At 31.9% G+C, this 27,971-nt stretch overlaps 1 protein-coding gene across 1 annotated transcript; it reads right to left on the reverse strand.

The window, feature by feature from the left end:
• Positions 1-9,194: 9,194 nt before the first annotated feature.
• LOC145018161 (cytochrome b5-like) lies at positions 9,195-10,442 on the reverse strand. The gene is made up of 4 exons (XM_078976070.1): positions 10,272-10,442; positions 10,059-10,159; positions 9,708-9,774; positions 9,195-9,619 (listed from the first exon to the last, which is right to left on the reverse strand). Exons 2-4 carry the CDS (start codon positions 10,143-10,145, stop codon positions 9,366-9,368), a joined length of 408 nt encoding a protein of 135 aa, XP_078832196.1. The 5' UTR covers positions 10,146-10,159; positions 10,272-10,442; the 3' UTR covers positions 9,195-9,365.
• Between the last annotated feature and the right edge of the window lie 17,529 nt (positions 10,443-27,971).

The following is a 27,971-nucleotide window of genomic DNA, read 5'->3' on the forward strand; positions in this document are numbered from 1 at the left end:
ACTTCATGAGTATCGTTCGAAACACCAAATTTACATAAAATAGGGGAAGACAAACAATGAAGTCATGTTGTTTAATGAATTGTATACCAACATGAAACGTCAATGGAAAAATAGAGAAAGCGATGAAGTTATTTTGTAGAAAGCTTAAAGGTGTATAAAAATAGAAAACAAGAAGGCTTTCAAGTTTATTGAAGTTTGGAATCCTGTGAACAGAAACACTTTACACGATTGGTAGAATAACATCTGAGAAAGATCATCGAACTCCAAGTTCAAGAAATCGGCCGAAGTTGCAGGTTTCGAAGTGGAAGAGTCGCTAACGATGCGCCTGGGAATGCTTATCAGAGGTGCAACGATGGTGGTGGGTAGTTGTTGATGATATATATGCAATGGTGGTTAGATTTGAATGGATCAAAGGTGGTTTGGTGACTTGGTGTGGTTTGGGAAGGCAAGAGGAAAAGGGGAAAGGAAAGGGAATGAGACGGAGTGGTTTAGGGTGCTTTGCGCAGGTGAATGAGATTTAGCAATCGGAGATGAGAGTAGTGGGTGGTAGTGTGTCATAAAAGGTAGGTGGTGGTGGAGAACAAGTACAATAAAGAAGGGGATGGAGGGGAACCTATGGAGGTGGCCGATGGCTGCTTACTGGAGGTACGCAAGTGGAGCGAAATGATGCTCTTCTTTTTCTCTCTCTCAACAACTCTGGTGGCGACAATTATATCTCTGACAACCCATCTAATTATGGTAAAAATTAAGTCATTTAATCTCTCCTTAATTAGTTTAACCCTACAAAGCCAACATCCCTAACCATCGACGACTTCCTCAAATCATTGATACCTCTGTACCTTAATTTCCACCAGAAATCGATTTATACATCTGAGCACCACCGTCGGCCTTTTATCCGCCATCATGACAGCAACTTCTAGATCCTCTATTCGACTACTCTTCTTCCTCATCTTCATGTTCGTCGCCTTCCATCCACCTGATGCCTCCATGCTTACAGATGGTGACAAAAAATAAATTGATTGAAATAGAATGCCTGAAAGATGTTCGATTAAAGTCGTTAGAATAAGATTATGTCTTTCTTTTCATATCTGATTTTGATTTTTTGAGCCGACAATACTGAACCATAAGACAACTATTGAACAACAAGACCACAAGTTTTATTTAATGTTTATGTGATTCTTTTTAATCTATATTTTCTGTCTTTGGTTCTTAGTTAATGCATATACGATGGCATATACTACTCTAATTTGTATTTGTGTTTTGGTTTTATTAAAATAATGGATATGAATAACACATATTGAAGTGCACTCTATGTGTTTGTGTTTATGCCTGAGAGAAGACATAATGACGACTAAGACTAATGATTGATAATTGTATGAATTACAATAGCAGGAAGAGTGAAGCAATGTGGTTAAGAAGTTGGACGATCCTCGAGGGGGAGTCGTTCATCAGGTTTGTTTTTCTTTTTATCTGCAGCTTGATCTTGATTTCTCTTATTGATAATCAACCTCCTATCCAAGAAATTATTCCCCAATCTAAATCCGTAGAGACACACGATCATTTCTAAATCAGTAGAATTTTTATACATTAATTGTTTATCCCATTCTTAAAGAATCAGATAGTGAGAAATATTAATTCTTCTCTTTGACTTTTGAATAGATACTTTGATTATAAAAGTCTAATTCAGTAATTGGTTTGAAATTGTTTTTATACTTGCTCTTCTATGTTTTATTATAGTGATTTTGAATATAAAAGTCAATTTATGTTAGAATCTTGTTTTGCATATACTGGTTTTAGTTGTTTTGTTTTTCTAAATTATTTTAATTGAGTAAAATTATATAAAAAAAACTAAAAACTTCTGAGTTTTGTAGATAATAAGAAGAAAACAAAAACTAAAAGTTGGTGTGTATTTTTTGTGGTTATGTAAGCAGGAACATGTGTTTCTTTCAAATATTCATGATTTAGATATTCTGTGGGAATTTAATGTATGTTAGGATGATGCAGAAATGATGAGGTAACTTATGAAAAAAAGATATGTGATACTTCATTCTCAAAGAATGAAGAAAAACAACAATGTTCTTTCAGAATTTCGGGATTCAACATCCAAAAACAGCAATATTCTTTCAGAATTCAAAAAGAAAACATGGAGAACGAGAGTATTCTAGCATAATGTTGTTATTTTTTAAGAATGTTATTCATTTTTTGTTGATATTCTTTTAGAATATTTATAACTATATTAAAATGTATAAGACTTTTATAACTATATTAAAATGTATAAGACTTTTAGTCTGTAAGAGTATGTATGAATTTGTATTTAAGTTCGGACGTATAAGAATATATTAGAATGTTTGTTATTTTTCAACATCTTATTTAAGAATCTTGTTTTTCTTCAATAATATTCTATTAGAATAAAATTCTGAAAGCATATCTTTCTAACAAAAAATATTCTGATAGAATAAAATCGGTAAAAATTGAAATTGAATTAATTAAAAATTCAGATTTTTTTAAATTAGGAGAATTAATCATCCCTAAAAATCCGAAAATTTCCTTTTATAAATGTAGTTAATTGTCAAAAATACCATTTTGCTAAAAATTGTATGATTATATGGTACATGTTACCCCATTGTAATATCATACACTCTCAAATCATATTCATTGATTAATTTTCATCCGTTGGTCCAGATCTGTGCATTCTGGTACACAATACTTAGTAAAAATAAAATAACCTAAGCCTATATATATATATATATATATATATATATATATATATATATATATATATATATATATATATATATATATATATATATATATATATATATATATATATATATATATATATATATATATATATATATATATATATATATGAAAAAAGACCCAACCAAAATATCAAAATTTATATTGTATTCTCAAATAAAAACTCTTTAAGCCGAAAACCAAAATTTTCGGTTATGTTTTGGTTTTACTCAAAAATCGATTCATCCCCTCCACAGCGGTTAAGAAACATTTGCTCAATTGTTAGTAATTACTATGTATTCTGATTTTTTTTTATTAAATATGATGTTTTTTGAAAAGTATTTTTAATATAAATGGTTTATTCTAAAATATATTTAGAAATATAAGTGATCTTCTGGGAAAAAGAAAATATAACAATGATTTTTCAGATAAAAACTTGAAAACTTAATGTTTTTTTTTTTCATATATTATCACTTTTGAAGTGAATTTATTGAATATAAGAAATACACCACGGAAGGAAAAGTGTACATATACGATATACAATAAAAGAAATCTACCATAATAAATGAAAATGTTATTGCTATTTGTCATTTTCTTATTTATTTGGCTACATGTCATTTTATCAGAATTTTAAAATATATTTATTTTCCACTTGTCAATTACTTTATTATTCATTTCCATTATATTATTAATTTAGTTTCCATAAATTAAACCTACTTTAATAACTATTAGTTTTTAATTTTAAATTTCAAATTTGAAATTTCAATTTCAATTTCAAATAAATTTACACTTTAAACATTTGTATTTAACATTTTATTATAATAAATCGTTTAGTACATAGGTCTAACAATTAAACACATAACTTTAATTTATTAATTTTTTGCATGTTTTTTTTTTAATTTTATAATTTTCACTTATTTCATATTTTAAATTCAAATAAACTTTTCATTTAATCGCTCCTGTTTAACATTATGTTTTAATTAACCCGTATAATATACGGGTTTCACAACTAGTTGGTACAAAACTAGCACTAAAGCAACGCCTAAAGAATATTATCTAACAAAACATGTGTAGACACGATTTCCGCCAAGGAAATCAGCAAAATGAGTAGCAGGTTCCATCAATGCAATGTAGAATTTTAGAGCTTCAACGGATCATGAGGCAACGAAAGGGCTTTTGTTGTAATAGTATCAAGGTAAATAAGAAATGTGTCATTTTCTAACTGGTTGAGGGTTTAAGTTTTGTAGTGTGTACAAATGTATAGAAATAGGTCATCAGGAATGGTCTTCATGAACCACGATACACCTTAACATCTTTCTCCTTCAACATTTTTTCACATCAGCTTTGGTCTACATATCACTAACCACAAAAGGTTTTGCAGGAAAAAGAAAAAAAGAAAAAAAGAAGTGATTCATCGTTGTTAGATGTGGTATTGACCACAACCAACCACGACCATGGCCGATCACGAACCACCGGGGCGGGGTGGTGGTCACGGTCCATGATTGTTGCCATCTAGACCCAGAGTCGGCTCGTTCTTGGTACTCCGGATAACCTAAGGAGTATGATTAAAAGGTGTAGCTATTTGTTAAAAAAATCATAAGGCAAATGAAAATGTGATATTTGACTTTGGTACAAGACGATTATGCCACTTAAGATTGTTTTGTTAAAGGTCCTATTTCGGTTAACACATAGTCTAAGCAACATAATTACTCATTTTTAAGAAAAATTCATAACTTTATATTGATTACTTAACGGACTTAATTAATATGTGTGACAATCTAACGACCACAATGAAAAAGTTATATCTTTTACGAAAAGGTTATAAGGGTTAGTATATTATTCCAAAAAAAACACCTCAACCTATTAAACTAGGACATATAGTAACCAGTTAAGCAGTGATATAAATAACTTTTTTAACCGAATTTAATCGTACAAATCAACATACACGTGAAACACATACAAACACAATAATACACTTTGTTTACATGAACGGGATCCACTTCAATCTGGCAATGATACAATAAGTCAATACTTAAATGATGAAGTTTATAAATAAAAGTGTTGTTCTTCATATTTATTCTTAGAAAGAACAGGTTTCTTATATCAAATCGAAATCAAACTGAAAAATTATTCTTAAAAGTGTTAGGAAATTACAATCATTATTCGTTGGTTAGGTTAAGGTGAGGAGATAATCGACTTTGGATTTATTCCTAAAAACACTAACAATTGCCAAACCTCTTGTTTTCTGATTTGTCCACGAATCATATATTGGTGTTAATTTTTTTTTTTTTTTTTTTTTTTTTTGGAAGTGGAAATCCTTAATAAATAATATTAATAGGCCGGTGAAGGTTAAATATATAAAAATACGAGAAAATAACAATAATAGTTTTTTTAAAAAGTTTTTATCATAAAATAGACACAAAAATGGGAAATAACCAAAAATAGCCGTAATTTTCGTAGTTGTGCCATCTACAAAATATAGATTTTCATAGTTGGCTGCGATTTATTTTTTCAAACTTCAAACATTTATAAATCTTCCATATGAATTCTATTTGAGTTGATTATTTTCATTATATTCTTCACTTCTTTGTAATAAGGGTCTTTCATGGGCATATTACCCTCTAAAGTTGGATGTCTCAAAGTCATATTTGTTTGATTTTAAAGTAAGTCAATTTTGATTATTCATAAATTTTGCATATGAACTCGGTTTGAATTGATTTGTTTTAATTGTGTTCTTTGTAACAAAGATTTTCCATAGACATTACACTCTAAAAAGTTGGATATTGGCAAGTCATACATTTTTAGCTCCAAATAGGCTATTTGAAAAAATTATGAAAAAAAAAAACTTTATAGCTTTCACATACAAACTTTATTACAATTATTATATTATTTGGATTCTACCAATCAAAGGGTGTCTTGCAAAAATCTAAAAGAAAAAAATCGCTTTTGCATGCAAATTTTAAAACAATTATCATATCATTTGGGTTATCTTAATCACAATTGTGACCTACAATAATTTGGAATTTTTTTTCGCAGTCAACATAGATTTTCATAGCTGTTGATCTGCAAAAATCTATAAATCAGATTTTGCAGTCAACCAAATTTTTGTAGATGATAGACAACGAAAATAGTGGCTATTTGGTCCTTTTTCATTTTTAAAAATTTAAAAATTATTTATTATAGTCATTTAAAAATAAAAATATATTTTATCTACCATGCCATCAAAACATATCATTTTGACCATATGACATTACTACTGGACCAATCAACCGAATACAAAATAATATATATATATATATATATATATATATATATATATATATATATATATATATATATATATATATATATATATATATATATATATATATATATATATATGTGAGTAAGATCAAATGAAAACACCAAAAATGTTGAAAACGCGAGAAGAGAGTATATTTATTTGTGATTCCGTGTATTCATTTGTGGAGAAATGATAAATCTTTACGTCTTTAATTTCAGTTGAAAAGAAAAAGAATATTCATGTTGATTGTGCGTAAAAATTTATAATTTCTCCACAAATAAATACATAGAATCACAAATGAATATAAATGTTCTCGCGTTTTCAACCTTTTAGGTGTTCTCATTTGATCTTTTCCATATATATATATATATATATATATATATATATATATATATATATATATATATATATATATTAAAACTTTGTTCCCTTATAAATAGTATGTTTTTTTTTGTCAACTTTGACTCTTATTTTTTACTCATTTAGATATTTTTGGTTATTTCAATCAAAAAATTTATATTTTTTAGGAATCTTTTAATATTCAAAGTTTGGCCACTAAACTTTACGGAATTGATAACTTTGGTCCATTTTTTAAAAACTTGTTAATTCCAACCCCTTTAATTTTTTTAGCTATTTTGACATTTTTGGTCCTTATAATCAAAACTTTTATATCTTTTCATAAGAAACACAAAAAACAGTCCGGGGCAAAGCCCGTGTTTTTCCGCTAGTTATATTTAAATTGCAAAAAGGATATCTTTGTAAAATATAAATAGAAAATTAATTTTAAAAATGATAATTAAGTGAATTTGCAAAAATATAAAAGTGTTTTGTAAGATGTTACGTTAAATAGTTTTTGGATTTAAAGTTTTTTATTTAAGTTAAAAGTTAGAAGCTTCTATTGTCGAACAAAACTTTATTTATTTCGAGTATTTTCTTGAAAACTAAAAAGAAAAGCTCTCAAAAGTTGTATGGGGATTGCCAAACACACCATATGAGTCACCATTTTAACTTAACCATGCTCATAATAAATTCAAAAATTAAATAATAAGTATATCTCTTTTTTTAGTATTGTCAACAATATTCTATTTTGTATATTTAAGAAATAAATTCAAAAATCTATTATGGTTATTTTTTGAAAGTTGAATGCTATAAAAATTATTTGTACAATAGTATTCGATATATATTGTTGGAAGCTTTTGAAATATGTAAAATTACATAAAAAGATATGATATGTACATAAAAATTGAAATACAATGATAAATTAGTTTTTCTAAACTATAATTATAAAAAGTCAAAAACCTTTTAATTTTTTAATACTAGGTGCACCGGTTAAACTTCTCAATTGGTTAAAAAAATTATGCGTATTAGTAAATGATAATTTTTTTACGATTAAAGTAAATACGATTTTTCAATCTCATAAGAACCCATGTCAAACATGTTCAGCGTTCTAAAAAAAACGATATTATTGTTGATATTAATTTGTTTTATAAATTCATATAATAAATATTTATTATTTTGTTATTGAATATTAATAAATTATAAATTTTGTTGATATAGTTTTTTTCAAATAAAGATGTTATAAGTGTTTAAGTACATTTATATTTAATCGTATAAGATAATTATTTATATTTAATCGTATAAGATAATTAAAAAGTATGAATATGATTCATTTGTTTTAAAAAGTATTTAAATCAGTTTATTAAAATCTAAAAAGGGTTTTGCTAAATGCTAGTTTAACTAATTTTTGGATTTAAAACTTTTTGTTTAACCCAAAAATTAAAAGCTCATTTTGTTGAACGAAATGCATGTGGTCTCATTTTGGTAATTTTAGAGATCAATCATTTAATTGTTCTGTAATATGTATAGTATATCTAGATTTGATATTTTAAACCTTTTAGTGATAAAATAATAGGGGTAGTGAGTTGCTTTTATGGAGTGAGTTGCTTTTCAGGACTCTTGTAGAGGTGGCCTTGGCGGTGTGCATGCGGTGCGGTCGCACAGGGCCTTCGATTTTAAGGGTTCTTCGAATTTTGAAACAAATCTATAGTTATAGTGTTGGTATTTTTGTTAAATATATTTTTATATGTTATCATTAAAGAAAATTAGTTGTGTTACTTATTTATATGCATAATATAATATTTGTTTGCAATCTTGAAGTCATTTCATTCATGAAAAAAAAACAAAGGAAATAAAAAATGAAAATCTAATCGTAAATTTAAAATTTATCACTAGTTTAAAGAAAATATCAATATCTAAAGAATATATATATATATATATATATATATATATATATATATATATATATATATATATATATATATATATATATATATATATTATAAATTCTAGTATATGCAAAGAAAAATACAAATGTGTTTATAATATAAAATTTAGCAAATAATTTTATATTTATAAAATAAACCTTACCCAAAAAGTTTAATTGAAAAATAATCAAATTCTAATCATAAATTTTAAGTGACAATTAGGCCAAACAAAGTCTCACTTTAAAATCTTTGTCAACTACATGATAGGACGTAATATTGAAAGTGTAAAAGCAATATCGATTCAAACTCCTAAAATAGTAAAAGCTTCGTATAAACTTGTTGATAAAGAGATGAATATAAAGATTAAAAGTGAAGTTAATTGTCTAGCAGGAATGCATGATATTATTTTGACAGATTTGATTTTATAACTAATATGGGTATAAGGTATCATATATTAGCTAAAGGAAATAACTTGAGAAAACAACTTCAATATGAGACTATGAATATTGATGAGACAATGAACAGTGTGAGAGCAATTATTGAGTTTTCTAGAGACTTCCAAGAGAATGAGTTTGAGACGGCTTTGGATTGTGCGATAGCTATAACATCTAATTTAGGAATTGATTAGATGTTTATTTAGAAATTTAATAAAAAAGAAGAATAAAAAAAGATATTTTGTCTAGAGTCTCACTAGGTCATGAAAACGGGTGCATGAACTTTCACTTCAAAAGTCATTAACGAATCAATATTTTTTGTACATAATTGATTAAACTATTGGTTTATTGGAATGAATGTTTGAACAATACAAACAATATGAGTAACGACGTGATGTTGTGGTAGTAATTTACGAGATGTATGTTAGCAAGTTTAAATTTTGAATTTAGCGGTAGCAAAATTATTTAATAATATTTAACAAAAAAAAATTATGAGATCTCCTTTGATTTTCACACAAGGCCCCTTGGACTCTTGCATTTAACTCAAAGAACAAACAACACACTTTGCCCAAAATACTTTTGCACCACTAAATTGTAATTTGAATAATCTAATGATGCATTTTTATTAAACTACACGACATAAAATCAATCAGATTTGTCTTTGGTGTAAGCTCTGACTGCAAAACCTAATCCCAAAATTATAAAAGGCACCAAAAACTGTAATATCTTGACGATGAATCCACTCTTGTTTGAGCTGTAACTTTGATTTTCAGATAAAACGTATTGACGTTTTGCTGGAACAGTTGATTTGTCGATCTTACCAATGTAATATTTGTCCATCAGATCTCTAGCTTCTTCACTGTGTCCAACATCTTCAAAATCATTCGTAGCATCTTTACCTGTAATAATTCCAAGAGATTAAAAATGTGAATTTCATTCAGTTTTGAATGGAGTAATCGATAATGGATCGAAATTAAACAAACATACCAGTTGCTGCTAGTAGCACTTCACTACCTCCAGGGTGATCTTCCATAAATGGAGTTACATCAAAAACCTGATACAGTTTATGTTTGTTAATACTCAATACATTCAGATCGATTTCAAGCACAAAATGTATACAAACATCATATAGGTTAATGCAGCACGTAGTGTACTAGTGCTGTTTTTTTATTGTCACAAATTGAAATGATGTTGATATTATAATGGAATCGAACACTGAATTGGGGGAATATCTACTTATCACAACGAATTATGGCCAATTCGCGTAAAAAAAATGACAACAGGATTATATGAACATCAGTATCAGTTAAACTAGAATCAAATCGGAAAACATCGGACCTTTCCGGAGATGATAACCCAGCAGTCCAGAGTTTTGTTGTGCTTCGAGACCTCACTAAAGACGAAGGTTTTCTGATCTGGCGCCATTACTATATCAGTTACTGCAGAAACAAAACCATACTATAAGAATCATATAACAACAATTCAAATCTAAAAGTTCAGTTTTAGCATCAATGGAAACAGAGAACATTTTAGAGGAAACAATCTGCTTACGAATGATAGAGAGATGAAGCTTTTGCAACAGACGCACACTGTATATCTCTCTTCGATACGAATGTAGTTGATTCCACAAAATCAGATTGAAAGACGTGAATGGGGTTTTGGGTATTTAAACATGAGTAGCTAGGAGCACCCTCATTTTGACCCAATGACGACACCCCCCAATATGAGCGACTATTATTATGAACAAAATAAAATCATATAATTATTTAATGAAGTGGGTGGTTGTATGCACAATGCCAAGGGAACGCCATCTCGGAAAATGAAGAGTAGGCCGGAGCTTTTTTTCTTTTCATTTCTTTTTGGTTTTAATGTCTTTTTATTTATTTATTTTTTTTTATCAAAGGTTAAGTAGAAAAAGATTAGTTATTAAAATAAAAAAAAAATCAAAATTTTGTATTTTATAAGAGTGAAACATGTTAGAGTTTTGAATATCTAATCATAAATTAATTTTTATTAAATAAAAAGAACATTGAACTAACTATTGTAATCGTTTTAACCGTTGTTTTACATTTCCAACATGTTACCTGTTGAGGTGGAGCGCCAAATAGACCGTTGGCAAACATCTTTTCTCAAAAAAAATCTGAAATTTGCAATTGTAAAAGATTAAAGTAATTACAATAACCATTTTCCTATTCTCTTTCATGAATAAAATTTAATTTAAGACTAGACCATAAATTGTCCTAAAACTTTAACTTTTTTTGGAGATTTTGTTTATAAAAATAATCATTTTTAGGTTATTACAGATTGATATAAAAAATTATAAAATATTTTTTTTATCATTTATACAATTTTTCTCAAAATATATTTCTATTTATATCTGAAATGTGTATTCTAATATATTGTTTTCTAATCAAATATATGTTTAAGGTGTGTGTCATATATACTTCTTATTTTCTATTTTCTTTAATTTTTTGTTAAATTTTAATTAAAAATGAAATATTTTTCGAAATTTCAGAATTGTTTATAGAAGTTTAGACTTATTCTTGAAATTCCAAAATATATTATTTTATATCCCAAATCTGGAATTCTGAACTAAAATTTCGGTCCAAAATGTATTTTTTTGTCATAATTATACTTCCAAAATAGCTTATTTTGGACTAGTTGGTCATTTAAAAATAATAAATTATTTTAAGCTTATTTTCTTAAATATTAATATGAAATATGGTTATTTTAGTTAATATTTGATTAATATGCATTACAATTTAAACATGACAATCTTATATAAACGTTCATCTTACTCATATGGTCACACATACATGTTTTATCCATGAGAATCAATTTAACACCATCCTTTAAAGCTCATGATAAATTACATAAAACAAGAAAATATCAAATAGGGGATTTTTTGTACATAATAAAACATATTTATATATTTTTATTGTTCGTCGCATTATGGCGTTTCATGTAAGGGTAACTCTAAAAGTGAAATGTCAAAAATATTGATCATGTGTGTATCAAATAAGACTAGCCATGGCACATAATGATTTACTTGTATACTGATATTGACTTTTGATTATTTTTTAAGATTACTCCTTATTTTTAAAAGATTTGAGGTCGTTGAGGATTTGATAACTAAATAACACTAAAAGACACTACAAACCATACTTAATTTAAGGGAAAATGACGTATAGGCTCTATAATGTTTCTAGGGTTGATCCATTTAGCCTGTTAACTTATTTTGTGGCTTAATAAGGGAACGAATTATTTGTTACCTAACAATATAGTCCCTTTTACCTATTGTAGCCGGTTAACGTTGCCACATAAACCTAGCCTAACACGTAAGCGATGACATGGCAAGAAGTTAAATCGTCCAAGAACGACAACGACGTCGTATTGAAGGCGAATCGTAAGGAGCAAGGATCGACAGTTCTAGCGCCTCCATATAAAATGAAGACTTCGTTGACCTAAAAGGGCACATCTGTAAACTTCATTACCCCAATCTCGTCTCTGAGTTTACTCCAAAATGGCTTCGAGCGGACGTGCAGAACACAGCTAGTCTCCAAATTACGGCCGTCACATGGATGAGAATCATTCGAATGGTGTAACCAACGAAGACATGGCCATCAGTCTACTGCAAACCCAGATGGAACTGTCTCTTATACGGGAGGACTTCCAAGACCAGTTGTGTGAGCTCCGTCAGGCAGTTAATCGACACTTAGATGCCATGAACCTTGAGGTCGATGACGTTCGCGCTGGTCAGATGGATATCTCACATATGGTTGCTGATCTTAAAAATCATCTCGTTTCTCTGCAAGGAGCATATGTGAAGATGGTCTTCAAGGACAACAAACGTAAGAAGCTGATGTCTTGTGTTGGGATTTTTGGTGTTGTTTGTGCGTTTGTGGTGACGTATTTGGTGTTTAAGTAAAAAAATGTTGTGTAGGTTGAAGCATTTCACTCCTAGGTTTGTGTTTTGGTGTGTTGCCTATGTTGTTTAGTGTCAATATTAGTAGTAGATTTTGTGTGGGTTGCTGGTATTAGTTTGTGATGTTGGTTTGTAGATTTGGTGGTGGTGTTGCTGGGCTGCTGATTTGTCATCATTTTTTGATGAAGTTTTTTGTCGATGATCTCTGTAATAGGTTATTGAATAGCAGGAAGCAATGTAAACAAACCCATGGGTGAAATGTGTTTTAATATGTTATTATTAAAAAAACGAATTTGTCTTTCACCTGTATCTGTATGTGTGCATGAAAGAAAGAAACATTTGGGTATTATATATGTTTCATCGACTGGGACGACACCACAAGACAAAGAAAAATGAATTTACCTTCTTTATGCGCATAGACAGGGACCACAAATGGTGCAGTTTGGGAAAAGGGACAAAAAATACCTTTGCACACGATTGAACCATATCTGCTTGTCTGCAAACCTTTTTTTGGAAAAAAAAGGGAATAAAGTTTTCTAAAGATAGCCTTTTCATGTTGAATGGATTAAGTCATAAGTCTCCTGTTTTTTACAATGACTTAATTACCCCTGCATCAAAATGGTCAATTTACTTTGTAATGACTTAATTACCCCTGCATCCAAAATGGCCAATTTACTTTGTAATGACTTAATTACCCCCACATCCAAAAATGGTTATAATTTCTAATGATTAAAATGCCCTCACATCCAAAATGTTAAATTTAATTTATAATGACTAAAATGCCCCCATAACCAAAATGGTCAATTTAAATAGTAATAACTCAAATACCCCCACATCATAAATGGTCAGTTTACTTTGTTTTGGCTAAAATGCCCATAATACCCCTAAATATTCGTAGTACACCATAAAAGAACATACAAAGATAATTTGTTTACTGCAACACACATTCACTACAAATAACAAACAACTACTTAATCCAAGTCCATGGCCGTTGCAACACTGCTACCTTCACCTCCTACATTTTTTGCAAGCTTCAGTTTAATGATTCGTTCTGACTTCTTTCACATTTTAGGTGGTTTAACATGCTTAACTCGAGCATTGACATTCACCCCTTCATCCCATCCATTGACTCCCACCATTAGCTCTTCATCTCTAGGCCTATCCAAAGCATCAGTAGCATCTACGATTACCTCATCATCCCCTACTCCTGTGGCAACGTTTACAGACTCCTGCGTAGGTATAGTTTTTTGTTTCTTTGTTCCATTTTGTTTGGATGTTCCTACACCTTTACTACAAGTAGCCTTGTTGTGTCCTTTCTCCTTGCATATGCTGCAAGAAACTTTCTTCCCTGCCTTGCAGACGATATGTTTTCCCATCCGTTCAGAAGCATCTCTTCTTCTCTTTATGGTTGGCCTTCCTGGCATACGTCTTTTCAATGGAGGCAAAGAGGGTATCAAGTCAGTAGAAGGCCACATATTTTGTCCATTCATCCCATGGATTGGCTTTTTGTAAGTATTATGGTATAATGCAGCCAAGTACATTGGATCTACATATGGACCGTCAGGTGTCAAATTTAGGTAGGCTAAGGTGGCAACTGAGTGTACGCAGCCATATCCATTAAGTTGTCATAGCCTGCAGCTGCATTCCTTTTTTTCAACATCCACAATAAACGCCTCGTCCATCTTCCTTGCCTCAAACTTCATCCCCCCACAAGAAATGACATGCCAATGCCTACATATATAGATGAAAACCGCAAATATCATGAGATGTGAAGAGTAAAGTACTAATGTAATTGGATAAATGTACAAACCTTTGCTCAATTAGGAGCATATTCAACTGTATTCTGATGTTTGGACAAACAGAATAAGCATTCCATCCTTGTCCGGTTAGTTTCATAGTCACCATCCTTTGCATCACATATATACGAATGTCCTCTAACATGCTTATTATTGGTTTCTTCCGGGCATCCAAAATCACACTATTAAAACTCTCTGAAAAACCATTCTCTACTGACTCACAAGAATTATGAACTCTGAAAAAAGCCAAAGACCAAGTCTTTGGATCTCTAGCCATAAGATGCACAACTGCTTCCGGATTTAATTTTCCAATCTCTTTCATAACTACATTAAATTGTGCTTCAGTTGTTGCCTTGCTCGCTTTCCAAAATAGATTTTCAAACTTGGATCCACTAAATCTCTTTCTAAAATTGCATAGATATGTCTAGCACACTGCCTATGTTCAACTGCTGGAAGTACTTCCTTTACTACCTCAATCAAACCCTACATAAGTCACACTAATGTTTGAAATTCGAATAGCAATAACTAAATTTAAAACATGCAATAGTTTTGAACCATACCTTGTGTTGATCCGAAATTAGAACCAAACCGTTACCATCATTCCAACATTGCAAATCTTCTGAAAGAGTTTCTAAGAACCATTTCCAAATCTCTTTGTTTTCCACAGAAACAACTGCCCAAGCAATTGGGAATATTCCATTGTTAGCATCTCTACCCACAGCACAAAGTAACTTCCCTTGACAAAAAGTTTTCAGAAAACAACCATCCAGGTTAATGATCCTCCTACATCCTCCCCTCCATCCCTCTTTTACTGAAGCAAAACGTATGTATATTTTGCTGAAATAATTCTTACCATCAGACATTGAATCAACACAAATTTTAACTGTGGATCCAGGATTTGATCTTTTAATATCCTCACCATATGACCATAATCTTCCATAATTCTCAGGTATTGTCCCTTCAACTAGACTCAATGCATACTTCTTGGCTCTCCTACACTGACTCATACTCACGTTAATCCCAAAATCTATTTTTACCTCCCCTCTAAGCATTCGGACGCACATCTTTTGATTGTTATAAAATTGGTGCTTAAAGTGGGTCCCTATCCATTTGTAAGTCACAATTGATCCGAATTTGAAATTCTTTGCACAATTATGCTCACCGATAAGAGATTTTATCTGGAAAGACTTATCTTCACTCATCCAAGAACCCCAAAGCCTAAAAGTACATTTGCCATCACAACATTTGACAAGTAATCGTCTAGTATCATTCTTAACAAAACATAATTGATAACCATTCGCAACAACATAGTTACAAAGCATGTGTTTCAATTGCTTAGGACTCTCAAACCTCATACCTAAAACAGGTTCCTGCTCCTTCTAATTGAGCTTATCATTGAAAATGTTTGGCAATTCGGGATAAACATCTTCATTGTCACCCATGTCTTCTTCGAAAAACTCACATGCACCTGCTTTCTCACCCATCTCTACCTGACTCTCATTACCCTTTATAAAAAAAATGAGGCTTCTGATGGTCATCCTCATCGCCATCGACATCCTCATCCTCGTCGTCATCATCATTGCCATTCTGTACCTCATCGTTCGTGTCACTGTCACCCACATCCCGATACCCTGGTGTAACTTCCTTAACCAATCCTGCACCATCAAGTACTTCTTCCTCAACGTTACCAACAAACTCGTCTTTGTGTTCATCCAACCATTCATGTATGTTACTATCCCCAAAATGGTCAACATACATAAGGAGTATAACACCACATTCATATGCAATTTCAATGAAGTCGTAATAATCGGGGTCATTGCAAATTAGAGTCAAACCTTTTGGGAAATCAATATCAGGTTGGCAATAATATAGCTTCTCACACTTTTCCCCAGTGAACCTTTCTATGAACACAATACACCCATCTTTGTCCATTCCTGCGAAATCAATGTCCGAAAACCTCTGAGTAATTCCACCGATGTAGTGTATGGGGTTTCTGGCGAACATTCCTTGGAAGTGGACATCTACTTGTAAGAATACGGGTTTCATGCTTGAGGATTCAGAAGCAGCTCATGACCGATGAAGTGTTGAACAGTGGATGTAAAAGGGCTCTTTTATAAAGCATATACGAACATTACGAAGGAGGCGACTAATTAATGACATGGCATTAGACGAAAGTCACAGTCAGTATCCGATGTGGTGTGAGTAGAAGGAGGTGGACTTAAAATGACCGGCTAATCCCTTCAAAATTGAAATAAGGACTTAATCGACCCGACAAAGACTAATTCGTTCCCTTATTAAGCCACAAAATAAGTTAACTGGCTAAATGGGTCAACCCTAGAAACATTATAGGGCCTATACGTCATTTTCCCCTTAGTTTAATAATCAAATGGCATTGTATTAAGGTTGAGGGAGCCACCATTATTTATTTATTTCCTTTTAACGGTGTATATATTAAAAACAAAACGTTACAAATTACAAAGTACAAGCAATAATATGAGAAATTCACTGATCATACCAAGATAAAGAATAAAACTTTGATCTGACTTTAACCCAATTTTAAAAAGGTAAGTTAAATCTCATTCGCCGCTTTCATTGCATAATACTACTTTGAATTCATAAACACCATTGAGTTCCTTGCCTTTCAAATACTCCAAAAAGAAGCATAAAGCAAGGCACATCTAGCTTGTACTTCTTTGAATGTTGTTGCTCGTGGAATGGTTTGTTGTCTGTGACTATTGCATGTCTTCTCTTTAATCATTTGGCATCCTATTGCAGATCTTCTCTTTAATCACTTATAAAGCAAGTACATTAAATTATTTTGAGTACAATTGATTGTCTCAAAATAATAAAAACTCTAAGGATGTCATAATCGATTCATAACATACATTATAGCGTAAAGACTAACCGGTCTTGAACAGTATCGTAGGTCTTCTCTTTAATCACTCGACATCCTATTCAAATCTTCAGCAATGTTATCACCGCTACATGTGATGTATATAAATTGAGTGGGTCAGGTTGGGAAACCTGGTAAGATACATAGGGTTTTCAATCTTACAATGTTATTATGATATTAATCCATAATCAATAACCTTCAAAACCAACTGTTACCAAACAATATAGTGTTGGATTAGTGTCTAAGTCCATAATTATTTTGGTATGTACTTGACCCGATGGTGCATGGTCCTTTTGGGTTGCCTTCACCAAAGCAACTTGATTGGAGAAATAAATAAAGAGAGAGAGGTTATTATGATTTATTAATATGTTATAAAAATAATATATTAAAGGAGAAATCATATTTGCTTAATTAATATTGGTCAATAATTAATTAGGAATTAATTTTGTGATCAAGTGTAATTAATTAAACTAGAGGGGCTGAATTGTAATTATGTGATAGTTACAAAATAAGGTAAGGATTATCTTAAATATAGGGTGAACGAATTTAAGGTGATAAGGCCTTAGAATTCGACTATGATAAGGATTCAAGGATTATCTTATGGGTTGCTTTGTGTTTAAGCAACTAGATAAGGATAATGACTGAAACCCTATCTCTACACCTATATAAAGACCCTAAGGCTCATGAATTCGTGGATCTCTTCCCAAGAAGTTCTAAGGACGAATTCTAACCTCTCTCCTCTCTCTTTATACCTTCTCCATTTGCTCTTGGTGTTTGTAAGCCATTAGAGGAGTGACACTTGTGACTCTAAGCCTTCCAAAGTCAATTCAAGGAGGAATTGGGATTGTTATTGCTACATAACAATCAAGGTAACATTATAAACCTATTCTTATGTTAATATGATTACTTGCATGCTAGGATTAGGGTTTATAGTCTTGGATTCAAAGCATGTACAATAGAGAAACCTAGATCCAAGCATTAGGGTTTGTATGAGCACATAGGATGCCTTATGACCAAAACCCATCAGTGGTATCAAAGCCTAGGATGGTTTCAATTGTATTGATGCATTGTATATCTAAAAAATTCGATTTTTGATGTTTTAGAGGTTGGACTCGCCGAGTCCAAAGCTGAACTCGTCGAGTTCAGGCTTGACTCGACGAGTCAACTCATCAGATAATGCTTATCTCGGGATTTCTTGCTGTTTTTGCATTAAGATAGTTACCTTATCATATTAGATCAATATAAATCCGATTTTATGATATATATGACTATATTCTTGATCTAATTAAAGATAATTATCAATTAATAAAATATTTGTTTCCTTATGTGATAATTGATTGATTATTTTGATTAAATTGATAAATTGTTTTGCAAGAAATCATTAAATAAATCAAATATAGATAATTATGTGATTAAATGTTAATTTAGATTATTTGTTATTTGATCCTTGTTGTTATGAAAAGTTTCATATTTTGTCCTTTAGGTTTTATAGTTTAAATTTGAACCCAAAAGTTTTGTTGTTTTGAAATTTAAATAGTTGAAACCCTAATGTTTTGAAATGTTTCAGAACTTGCCCTCAACTTTTGGAATTTAAAAGTTGATTAAAAGTTAATTAGGAATGTTAAATTCCAAAACCCTAGTAATATTTTGAAAAGTTCAAATACACCCTTATGGTTTTATTAATTAATTAAGGAGTATAATTAAAAGAGATTTAATAAATCCATAAAAGTCTAGGTTAACCATTTAATTGAATTAAAAGTGTAATTGTTAAAGTTAACCACCTAATATTTTAAAAGTGTAAAATGCACCCTATACTATATATAACATTAAAAGTCTAACATTATATATATGTATGAGTAAAAGTCAGTCTTACCGTTAGTATGCCTCATTCACGAAGCTGGTCTATAAGGGGTGTTTAAGGAAATTGCCTATAAAATGGCGATTGAATGGGTATCCACTCTTACCCACCGCACTCTTGACTAGTGGAGGGTCGTTAGCCGAACGGGTAGGATAGGACGAAACCTTCCATTATAAGTATAATGAAATACAAAGTAACTAAATGTTTTTCTAATTCCCAATCTTAGTTACTTAGGCAAAAGTGAATTGATGTAATTCCATGAAATTACACTTTGTGCCCTTGCGAAGACGTTAGTGGAGCGTGTGTGGTTTACCGGCACACTAAATGGTTCTAAGCAAAGGTTGCAAAGGGTGACTCAATGTTTGACATAGTTCGGTGGAGCGTGTGTGATTTACCGGCACATCGAATAGGTGATTGTAACATGTGAGGGCACCATGTAAGTTTGCATGGTTATTCACACTCGCTTTGTGATCCTCGGCATCCCAGTCACAAACAAGAGGGGCATATCGAGATTTAAACATGCCATTGAAAGTTCAATGAATCTCAAAGGATCTAGGAGTTTTCATAGATTTAAAACTTAAATTTCTTTTTCGTTTTTCGTGGTGGAAATTAGTGAATCATCATTCACTTACCTTCAAATGTTCTGCAATTTGGGTTACGGCATCCCTCTCCCGAGTTGTAGAATATTGTGTTGGGTCCTAGCCTTAGTATCTCATTTGGGTGATTTACTAAGGATTCAATCAATCAACTAACTTGAATTCGTTTTCTCCCGTTTTGTAGATGTCAAAGTTCGACAACTATGGTCTTCTCAAATCCTGTGGAACAAGCATTCCACATGAAGATGATATTCCACGATTCGATCGAGGAACAAGAAATCATGCTTCACTTCCTCTACCTCCTCCAATTATTCTCCCTAACCTAGAAGATCAAAGGCTTGAAAAGTTCAAGATCACTTAAGCCCTTTTGGCAAGTAAACATAAAGAAGGAAAGTCCGTGTGTGCACACGTCCTAGGGATGAAGTCACACATTGATAGGTTAAGAATGTTGGGATCCGTTGTCTGTGAGGAAATGGCTGTTGATTGGGTTCTTCAGTCACTTCCCAACTCATATAGTGAGTTCGTAAGAGATTACTATATGATGAACCACGACGTGATCCTTATAGATCTCACCTACATGCTTATTGCTGCTGAATCAGCAATGGTTTGGCGCAACAGAAAAGCAAAGTTGATTGGTGAATCTGCCTTCAAGACCTCTATGGATATAGACAATGGCAATGAAAGACATGCAATGATCGAAAAGTTTGATCATAAGAGAAAGGCGATGTCTGAAGTAGTTCCATGTGTTGTTCCAAAAGAGTCAATTTGCTTTTATTCCCAAGAGAAGGGGCATTGGAGACGAAGTTGCCCTAATTACCTAAGAGATCTAAGAGATGGGAGATTCAGAACGTATGGCTCTACTTTAGGTAAGAATCCACTATCTAACTCCATTAAGTTCCTGTTCATTGATTCTTAATACATGATGTGATAAGATTGCATTTGAATGTTTTGAAGGATCGGTGAAAAGAAACGAAGCTTGATAAGAGAGAAAGATGAATCTAATCACAAGAGATGGATCTTGATCGTATGGACTTGAAGATTGGATTTTGAGCTTAGATAGTTATGATAGAGTTGTTAGAAAATTTTCATTTTTTACATAGTTTTCAATGGATTTTGCATTGTAAGGACAAATGTTTTTCCGCTGCTTTTATAAATAAAATAAATTTTGTTTGACTTATTTATTTGTTTGTTTACTTCCTTGCAATGAAATCGTTATGAAAATTGATGTTTGCATATTTCTACAACGAATGGATATGATTCTTAGTTATGTTATTTATGGGAATGTCGAGAATTTACCAAATAGGGAGAGTTTCTCATCGCCCAAAGTTTCAATTGGACTGAAATTTGGAATCACGCAACTTGGTTGCATGATGAATGAGAAATTTCATATTTGGAAATTAGACAAATTCGTTGACAAAGTGTAGAGTGAAGGACTAGGAGATCGAGTACACAAAGTTGTGTGTTGATCAAGTTCACCATATGAGTAACAAAGATATATGTCATGATTTACTAAAGGCTTAGTAAATATGATTACACTTACAAGATTAAGTATGATTCTGAATTGATTAAAGGGTTTAGATCAATAGTAGAACGAATAAGAAGAATCAAGTAGGCAGAAAGATAAGAGTTTCTCCACTCTAAGAAGAAGGGAGAGTAGCTTTTATGCTTTATGATAAGTCTTAATAATTAAGAACCATATCTCAATTGATCCTCTAAGTGAGTCTTAGTACAATTGTATGTTTAAGAAGAGGAATCAAGGATTTAAGAAATGGTTAGAACAAGAAGTCTATCATACTTCGTTCCAATAACAAGTCTTAAAGTTAAGATTGTGACAATGAGTGAAAAGTATTAAAGGTTTACAACATTCATCAAATGTGGAAAGTTGTGATGTTTTGGATAAGACAAAGGCCAACTAGGACCAATTTATGAAGTGTTTTGATACAAGCTACACTAACTCTTGAAAATTTGTTTGTCAAGAAATGTTTATTGACAAAAGAATCTTATATGTCAATGAGTAATAGGGAGTCTTAATGGTCTTGAAAGGTTTCAAGAACAAATCAAATAAACCTTATCAATCATCACTAGCACACGAGTTAAGGTTTACAACCTATCGTAATGACATTCTGTGCCAATCCAATTGAGTTAATTGTGCATGAGAGTTCTATGAGTTCTCATTTTGAACGCATAAAAGGCAAGGCACCTGAATCAATGAAAGGTACATTGATAGGAAAAGGTGAGCTGCTTAACTACTTGGAAGACGTGGTGGGCAGCTGTGCTACCATAAGGCAAGAAATCAAGATTAAGAAAGTTCGGTCCATATGAGTTTGAATTTGTCATAATTTTTTTTTCAAATTCACATGGATAGGAACATATACACCATTAAAATCTAAGTGTCATAAGATTTCCTCCATGAAAATGATTGTGAGAAAATGCTTTCACTAAGAAAGATTTTAAGAAGATAGTGATTGTAAAATTGCATTCTCGAATTTGATTATGGTTACAGTATCCCTTTCCATAATTTGAATTGTGAGGTTTGGCAATTAGTCTTAATTGTTTAGACACACATATGAACTATCGAAGGCAAAGGTGTATAAGTTCAAGAAGCCTTGATAAAAGATTATCAAAGCACTAAGTACTAGAAACATGGACTTAAGAAATTCAATAGGTATTGTCTTTCTGAAAGTTAAGATGTTTATGAATACATGTCGAAGCTAGTGGGAGCATAAGTGTTATGTTTTATAGTAATCATCATGATAGTGGGAGCATAAAAGTTATGATTGTATGATTATTATGGAAAGTATTGCAAGTTGGCAATATTAATTATAGAAAAACAAGAGTTATACCTTGCAGAGTCGTAAGGGTTGTAAAGTTGTTTTGCTATAATTAAGGGAGAGAATATTATGCTTCATTTCAAATCTAAAGGCTTAGGTTGAGAAATGTTGATAAATTTAGTCAAAGGTACATAGTGTGTTCTTAAAATTTCGATTATGATTACAGCATTCCTCTTCACAATTTGAATTTTGAGAACATAGCAAATAAAACATTATGCATCGTGTCCCATACGCTTCGGGTATAGGATCGATTGCAAATGATTTAATGTTTGACCATTCTAAAATTTTCCAAATGTCTAGCGCATTTAGAGGGAAAAAGGGACTAGAATTGGTTTTGACTAAAATAATTAAACAACTATCAAAGGACAATCCAAAGTTCGACGAGGATTGGTCGCTTGTGAGTAGTTGGAAGTATTGGATGGACCATATCGACATCATTACAAATAGAAAATATTCTATTAAGAATGAGTTGTCATGAGGAAAATATGGAAGCGTGTTCATATTAGGAAGTAAATATTGAAAATCTATGTCTAGATTAGAAACTTTTATGCAAAAGGATGTTCAAAGGAATGTACTTTAAGTGAGAGATATCATATCTAAGGAATTGTCTTGTAACAATCTACGTTAGAGGACTTTGTAATATCATTGGCAATAGTCTTTGAGACTTTGGTGCAGTGACATTACAAAAGGATCGTTGCATAAAGTGTTAGAATCTAGTATATTCTATAAGTAACAAGAATTTGATATTCTTACACTTAAGAAAATGGATTTGGAGTTGTAAAATGAGAATGATTGGAAATGTGTTCAATTTGTCTATTTCACAAAAGTAAGAACCATAGGTAAACATTGTGTGCATGCTAGGAGCATGGGACAAGTGTAATAATTCAAGTAAGAAGTTGATTACCCGAAATGATAAATAATGAGTAATCGATATGGTGATAAATAAAACGTGTTTTATTTATGCTCAAAGGGTTGAGGCCATATGGGATTAGTATTATTCTTGTGTTTCACTTTGCATGTTTTGACTTCCAGAATAATTGAGTTTATTAAGAATAATCGAATTATTCAAACGGGCCACAATCATTCATATGTTGGAAGTAGATATGAATGAAGACTGTCGTGAATTGGTGTGTGGATTGTCTAAAAGAGTATTAGACATAAGCAAATGTTTGCTGCAACGTTCATGAGTGCTTATGAATATGATTTGAGCATTGGATTAAACCCACCCTCACTTGGATTACTCCATGAATTGTATCACGAGTAATTAGTGAGACGATAACATCTTATATTCTTGAAACCGAGATGTGTGAGTTGTATCTTGCTAATCGGTTGCACATTGATAATATGAAAACGCACTAGTAACTTGGTGTTATAAAACATATTGTTGTGTGTGATTTGGTTAGTGAGTGCAAGCAAGCATTGTATCAAAGTTTATCCGTTCCTTTTATCCAAAGAAAGATAAAAGCGATATCTTTGGGCCCCTCGATGGTTTAGTGATGACAAACGTAAATGCTCGGCCGGGCTAGGGCTAATTTGATTTGTTCAATTAGTCTGTCGTGATAAATCGGAAATCGAGAAGTAGTACAAAGAGAATGATTTGAAATCATATCTCATACGATATCTAGAATGGAGGAATATATGATCCTTTATCTAAGGACACGCGTATCTGATAGGATCAAAGTTGACAGCGGCTTTGGAAAGCTACGATTGCATATCAGGATCTGAATTCATACGCAGAATAGTTATTAGACTTATCCAAGTGGGAGACTGTTGGATTAGTGTCTAAGTCCATAACTATTTTGGTATGTACTTAACCCGATGGTGCATGGTCCTTTTGGGTTGCCTTCACCAAAGCAACTTGATTGGAGAAATAAATAAAGAGAGAGAGGTTATTATGATTTATTAATATGTTATAAGAATAATATATTAAAGGATAAATCATATTTGCTTAATTAATATTGGTCAATAATTAATTAGGAATTAATTTTGTGATCAAGTGTAATTAATTAAACTAGAGGGGCTGAATTGTAATTATGTGATAGTTACAAAATAAGGTAAGGATTATCGTAAATATAAGGTGAACGAATTTAAGGTGATAAGGCCTTAGAATTCGACTATGATAAGGATTCAAGGATTATCTTATGGGTTGCTTTGTGTTTAAGCAACTAGATAAGGATAATGACTGAAACCCTATCTCTACACCTATATAAAGACCCTAAGGCTCATGAATTCGTGGATCTCTTCCCAAGAAGTTCTAAGGACGAATTCTAACCTCTCTCCTCTCTCTTTATACCTTCTCCATTTGCTCTTGTGTTTGTAAGCCATTAGAGGAGTGACACTTGTGACTCTAAGCCTTCCAAAGTCAATTCAAGGAGGAATTAGGATTGTTATTGCTACATAACAATCAAGGTAACATTATAAACCTATTCTTATGTTAATATGATTACTTGCATGCTAGGATTAGGGTTTATAGTCTTGGATTCAAAGCATGACGATAGAGAAACCTAGATCCAAGCATTAGGGTTTGTATGAGCACATAGGCTGTCTTATGACCAAAACCCATCATATAGATATCCCCCACAACTTAGATATCTATATACAATTACACCCATGCATACTCATCCCAACCAATTCTCAGAAACCCTATGTCCAACTAGCATTGATAGCTAGGAGATTATATTTTCATGTAAGCATCAGCTATTGTAAGACTTGTACTCTAAGTGAATATCATGATACTAGTTTATAACCCGTGGGAACCACAGTTATAAAATTAATTAAATTTTAATAGTTAAAATCTAAAATTATTAATAACTTATTTTAAATAAATTATTAATTAAGAGGTTTTTTTAGTTATATAAAATTATAATCATTGATTTAAATAACTATGTAAAATTATATCACTTTATAATTTGTATTAATTTTATTTTAATTTTTATTCTAATGTTGTTAATTTAATGTAATTAGAATGAGAAATTTTAAATTTTAAATTTGAAATGAAGAATCAATATGTTGACAAATGGTATGCATTAATTATAATACATAATAAGGTGAAACATGGCAAAAGAAAAATAAATTTTGCATTAATTATGAGGCTTAATATGGTGACACATGTCAAAAAGAGATTAAAAACTACTCTTTTATTAGAATAGGGAGATATGCTAAAATAAAATCATCCATTTGAATCCAAACTCCTGATTGAAGTTCAAAACCTAATACAATACATCTCATATATACAACTATGAGTTGAAAACCCTAAAAATCCCGGTTCAAGTTTATTATGGACTAGGATCCTCTTATTGGGCCTAATGGACAAGTAACCTTTCAATTTGGCTATTTTGGGCCAAGGAACCCTATTTGGGCTCTAATTGGACCCACATCCATGAAACTAAAGTATTTTGGGTCACGTGGGCCTAGAATGATTCATCTTATCTCTAATGGGCTATGATGGGCAGTAAATGGTTTCATAAGCCCTAATGGGCCGTAAACTATATTCTTGGGCTATATTGGGTCGTGAACCCTCATAAGGGCCGAATGGGCCGAAAATCTTCATCCTGGGCCTCCTAAATTCGAACTAAATCAAGAAAGGGCCCAAACTCTTTCATTCTCTCTTCCTTTTCCCTTATACTCGGCCCAACAAAAAAAAGGAAAGCAAAAACAAATGGGAGGGAAGGAGAGAGTTGACACCTCAACAATATCTACTGGATATCCATGTTAGAGTGCATGTATCCATGCAACCCTCAGATGACACTCTTCATAAGGCAACCATCCCCTCTCTTATCTCTTTCTAACTCTCGGCCTCTCTCCCTCTCCGACCTCACTCACCGTTTCAAATTTAACACATTTTCTCTCAAACTTCAACACTCTTCCACTCGCCATCTCTCAAGAAATTCGTGAGTATTAGGTGTGTTTTCAAGAAGATCACTTCAAGCTTCACATTGTGGTAAGATAATACAAACTCAAGTTGATATACTTCGTTTTAAGATCAATCACTCCTCCTAAACACATGTTTTTCGTGAATCATGTTTCCTAGAACTTCCTAAGTTCAAAAATCTTCTCAGGAACACATCTAGGGCCGAGATCTCCTCATTCCCTCACCAAAAACCAAAAACTTCAAAGCAATGTGAGTTCATACCCCCTACTTTCGATTTTTACTTTGTTTTGGGGGAGAACACAAGCTGTTTCGTGTAGATCTATGTGTGTATGCATTATTTTGTGTGTTTTTCTAGTTATATATATATATATATATATATATATATATATATATATATATATGTGTGTGTGTGTGTGTGTGTGTGTGTAACGCCCGTAGATCCGGGCTATTCAATTTAGAGACGATAAGCATCAAAAATGACTTTTTGATGGAAGATTATTTAAAAGGGGTAATTTTAACAAAGTTGTAGTATATGTTACAAGGATTTCGTACATATAAAGAACGTCGAAATCCGAGTTATAACGAAGAATTTATGACCTGTCGAAGTTTCGCGACAGAACCGGCACGACACAACGCGATGTAAATAGTGAATTTACGTTAGAACAATATTTGGTTTTAGCGATCTAAATGAAAATCATAGAATATGTTAAACCGAGAGCGTGCATAAAAAGAACATCTAAATCTAACTTTGTATGTGGAAGTTATGATTTTTCGAAGTTTCAGCATTAGCAATATACAACCCAAAATTTGAATATTAGATCGAGCGGTTTTTAGCCGACACAACCTAAACGAGAAGCGAAGATCTCATTATTAGTAGCGTAACGACAAAAAGACAGACGAAAACGGAGTTCAGATGAAGTAGTTATGAATTTTGAACGGAGTTTTCCTGTCCCGGCTTACTAAAAATAATATATTTATAATATATTAAAAATAAAGTCAAAATTAGCCAACAGAGTCTAAACGAGAGTTGTATTGCATAATCTCACCTACGTGTGGATATAAATAACGTCGAAAATGGAGCTCGTATACGAAAGTTATGAATTTCTGAAGTTCGGGGCGTGAACCCTAAGGTTGTGTCAGAACTCACGAGGTGAACATATGTAGTTCACGAGGTGAGCCTAGCTCATGAGGTAAGCATTAGTGGCTCACGAGGTGAACAGATGATGGACGTCTTCCAGGGCAAGTGGCCATGACAAACGCAATGACGTATCGAGCTCATGAGGTGAGCGTATGTAGCTCACGAGGTGAACATTAGAAACTCACGAGGTGAACCCAGAAACTTTACCCTATAAATAGAAATTGAGGGTCAGCCGATTTTGGTTGCTCCTTCTCATCTCTCCCACTCCCGATACTCTCTCTAAGCCCTATTTTAACCCCTCAAAGCCCCGGTATCATCCCGAGACCCGAAGCAAGTCCCGAAG

The sequence above is a fragment of the Lactuca saligna genome, chromosome 9, assembly GCF_052625555.1.
Source record: "Lactuca saligna cultivar CGN05327 chromosome 9, ASM5262555v1, whole genome shotgun sequence".
Taxonomy (NCBI): Eukaryota; Viridiplantae; Streptophyta; class Magnoliopsida; order Asterales; family Asteraceae; genus Lactuca; species Lactuca saligna.

Bases quoted from the DNA above. Each gene is read 5' to 3' on its own strand.
- LOC145018161 (XM_078976070.1), bottom strand. From the start codon at position 10,145: ATGGCGCCAGATCAGAAAACCTTCGTCTTTAGTGAGGTCTCGAAGCAC. The intron at 9,775-10,058 runs GTCCGATGTTTT...AAACTGTATCAG, and splicing joins GGGTTATCATCTCCGGAAAG to GTTTTTGATGTAACTCCATT. The intron at 9,620-9,707 runs GTATGTTTGTTT...GAATTATTACAG, and splicing joins AGTGCTACTAGCAGCAACTG to GTAAAGATGCTACGAATGAT.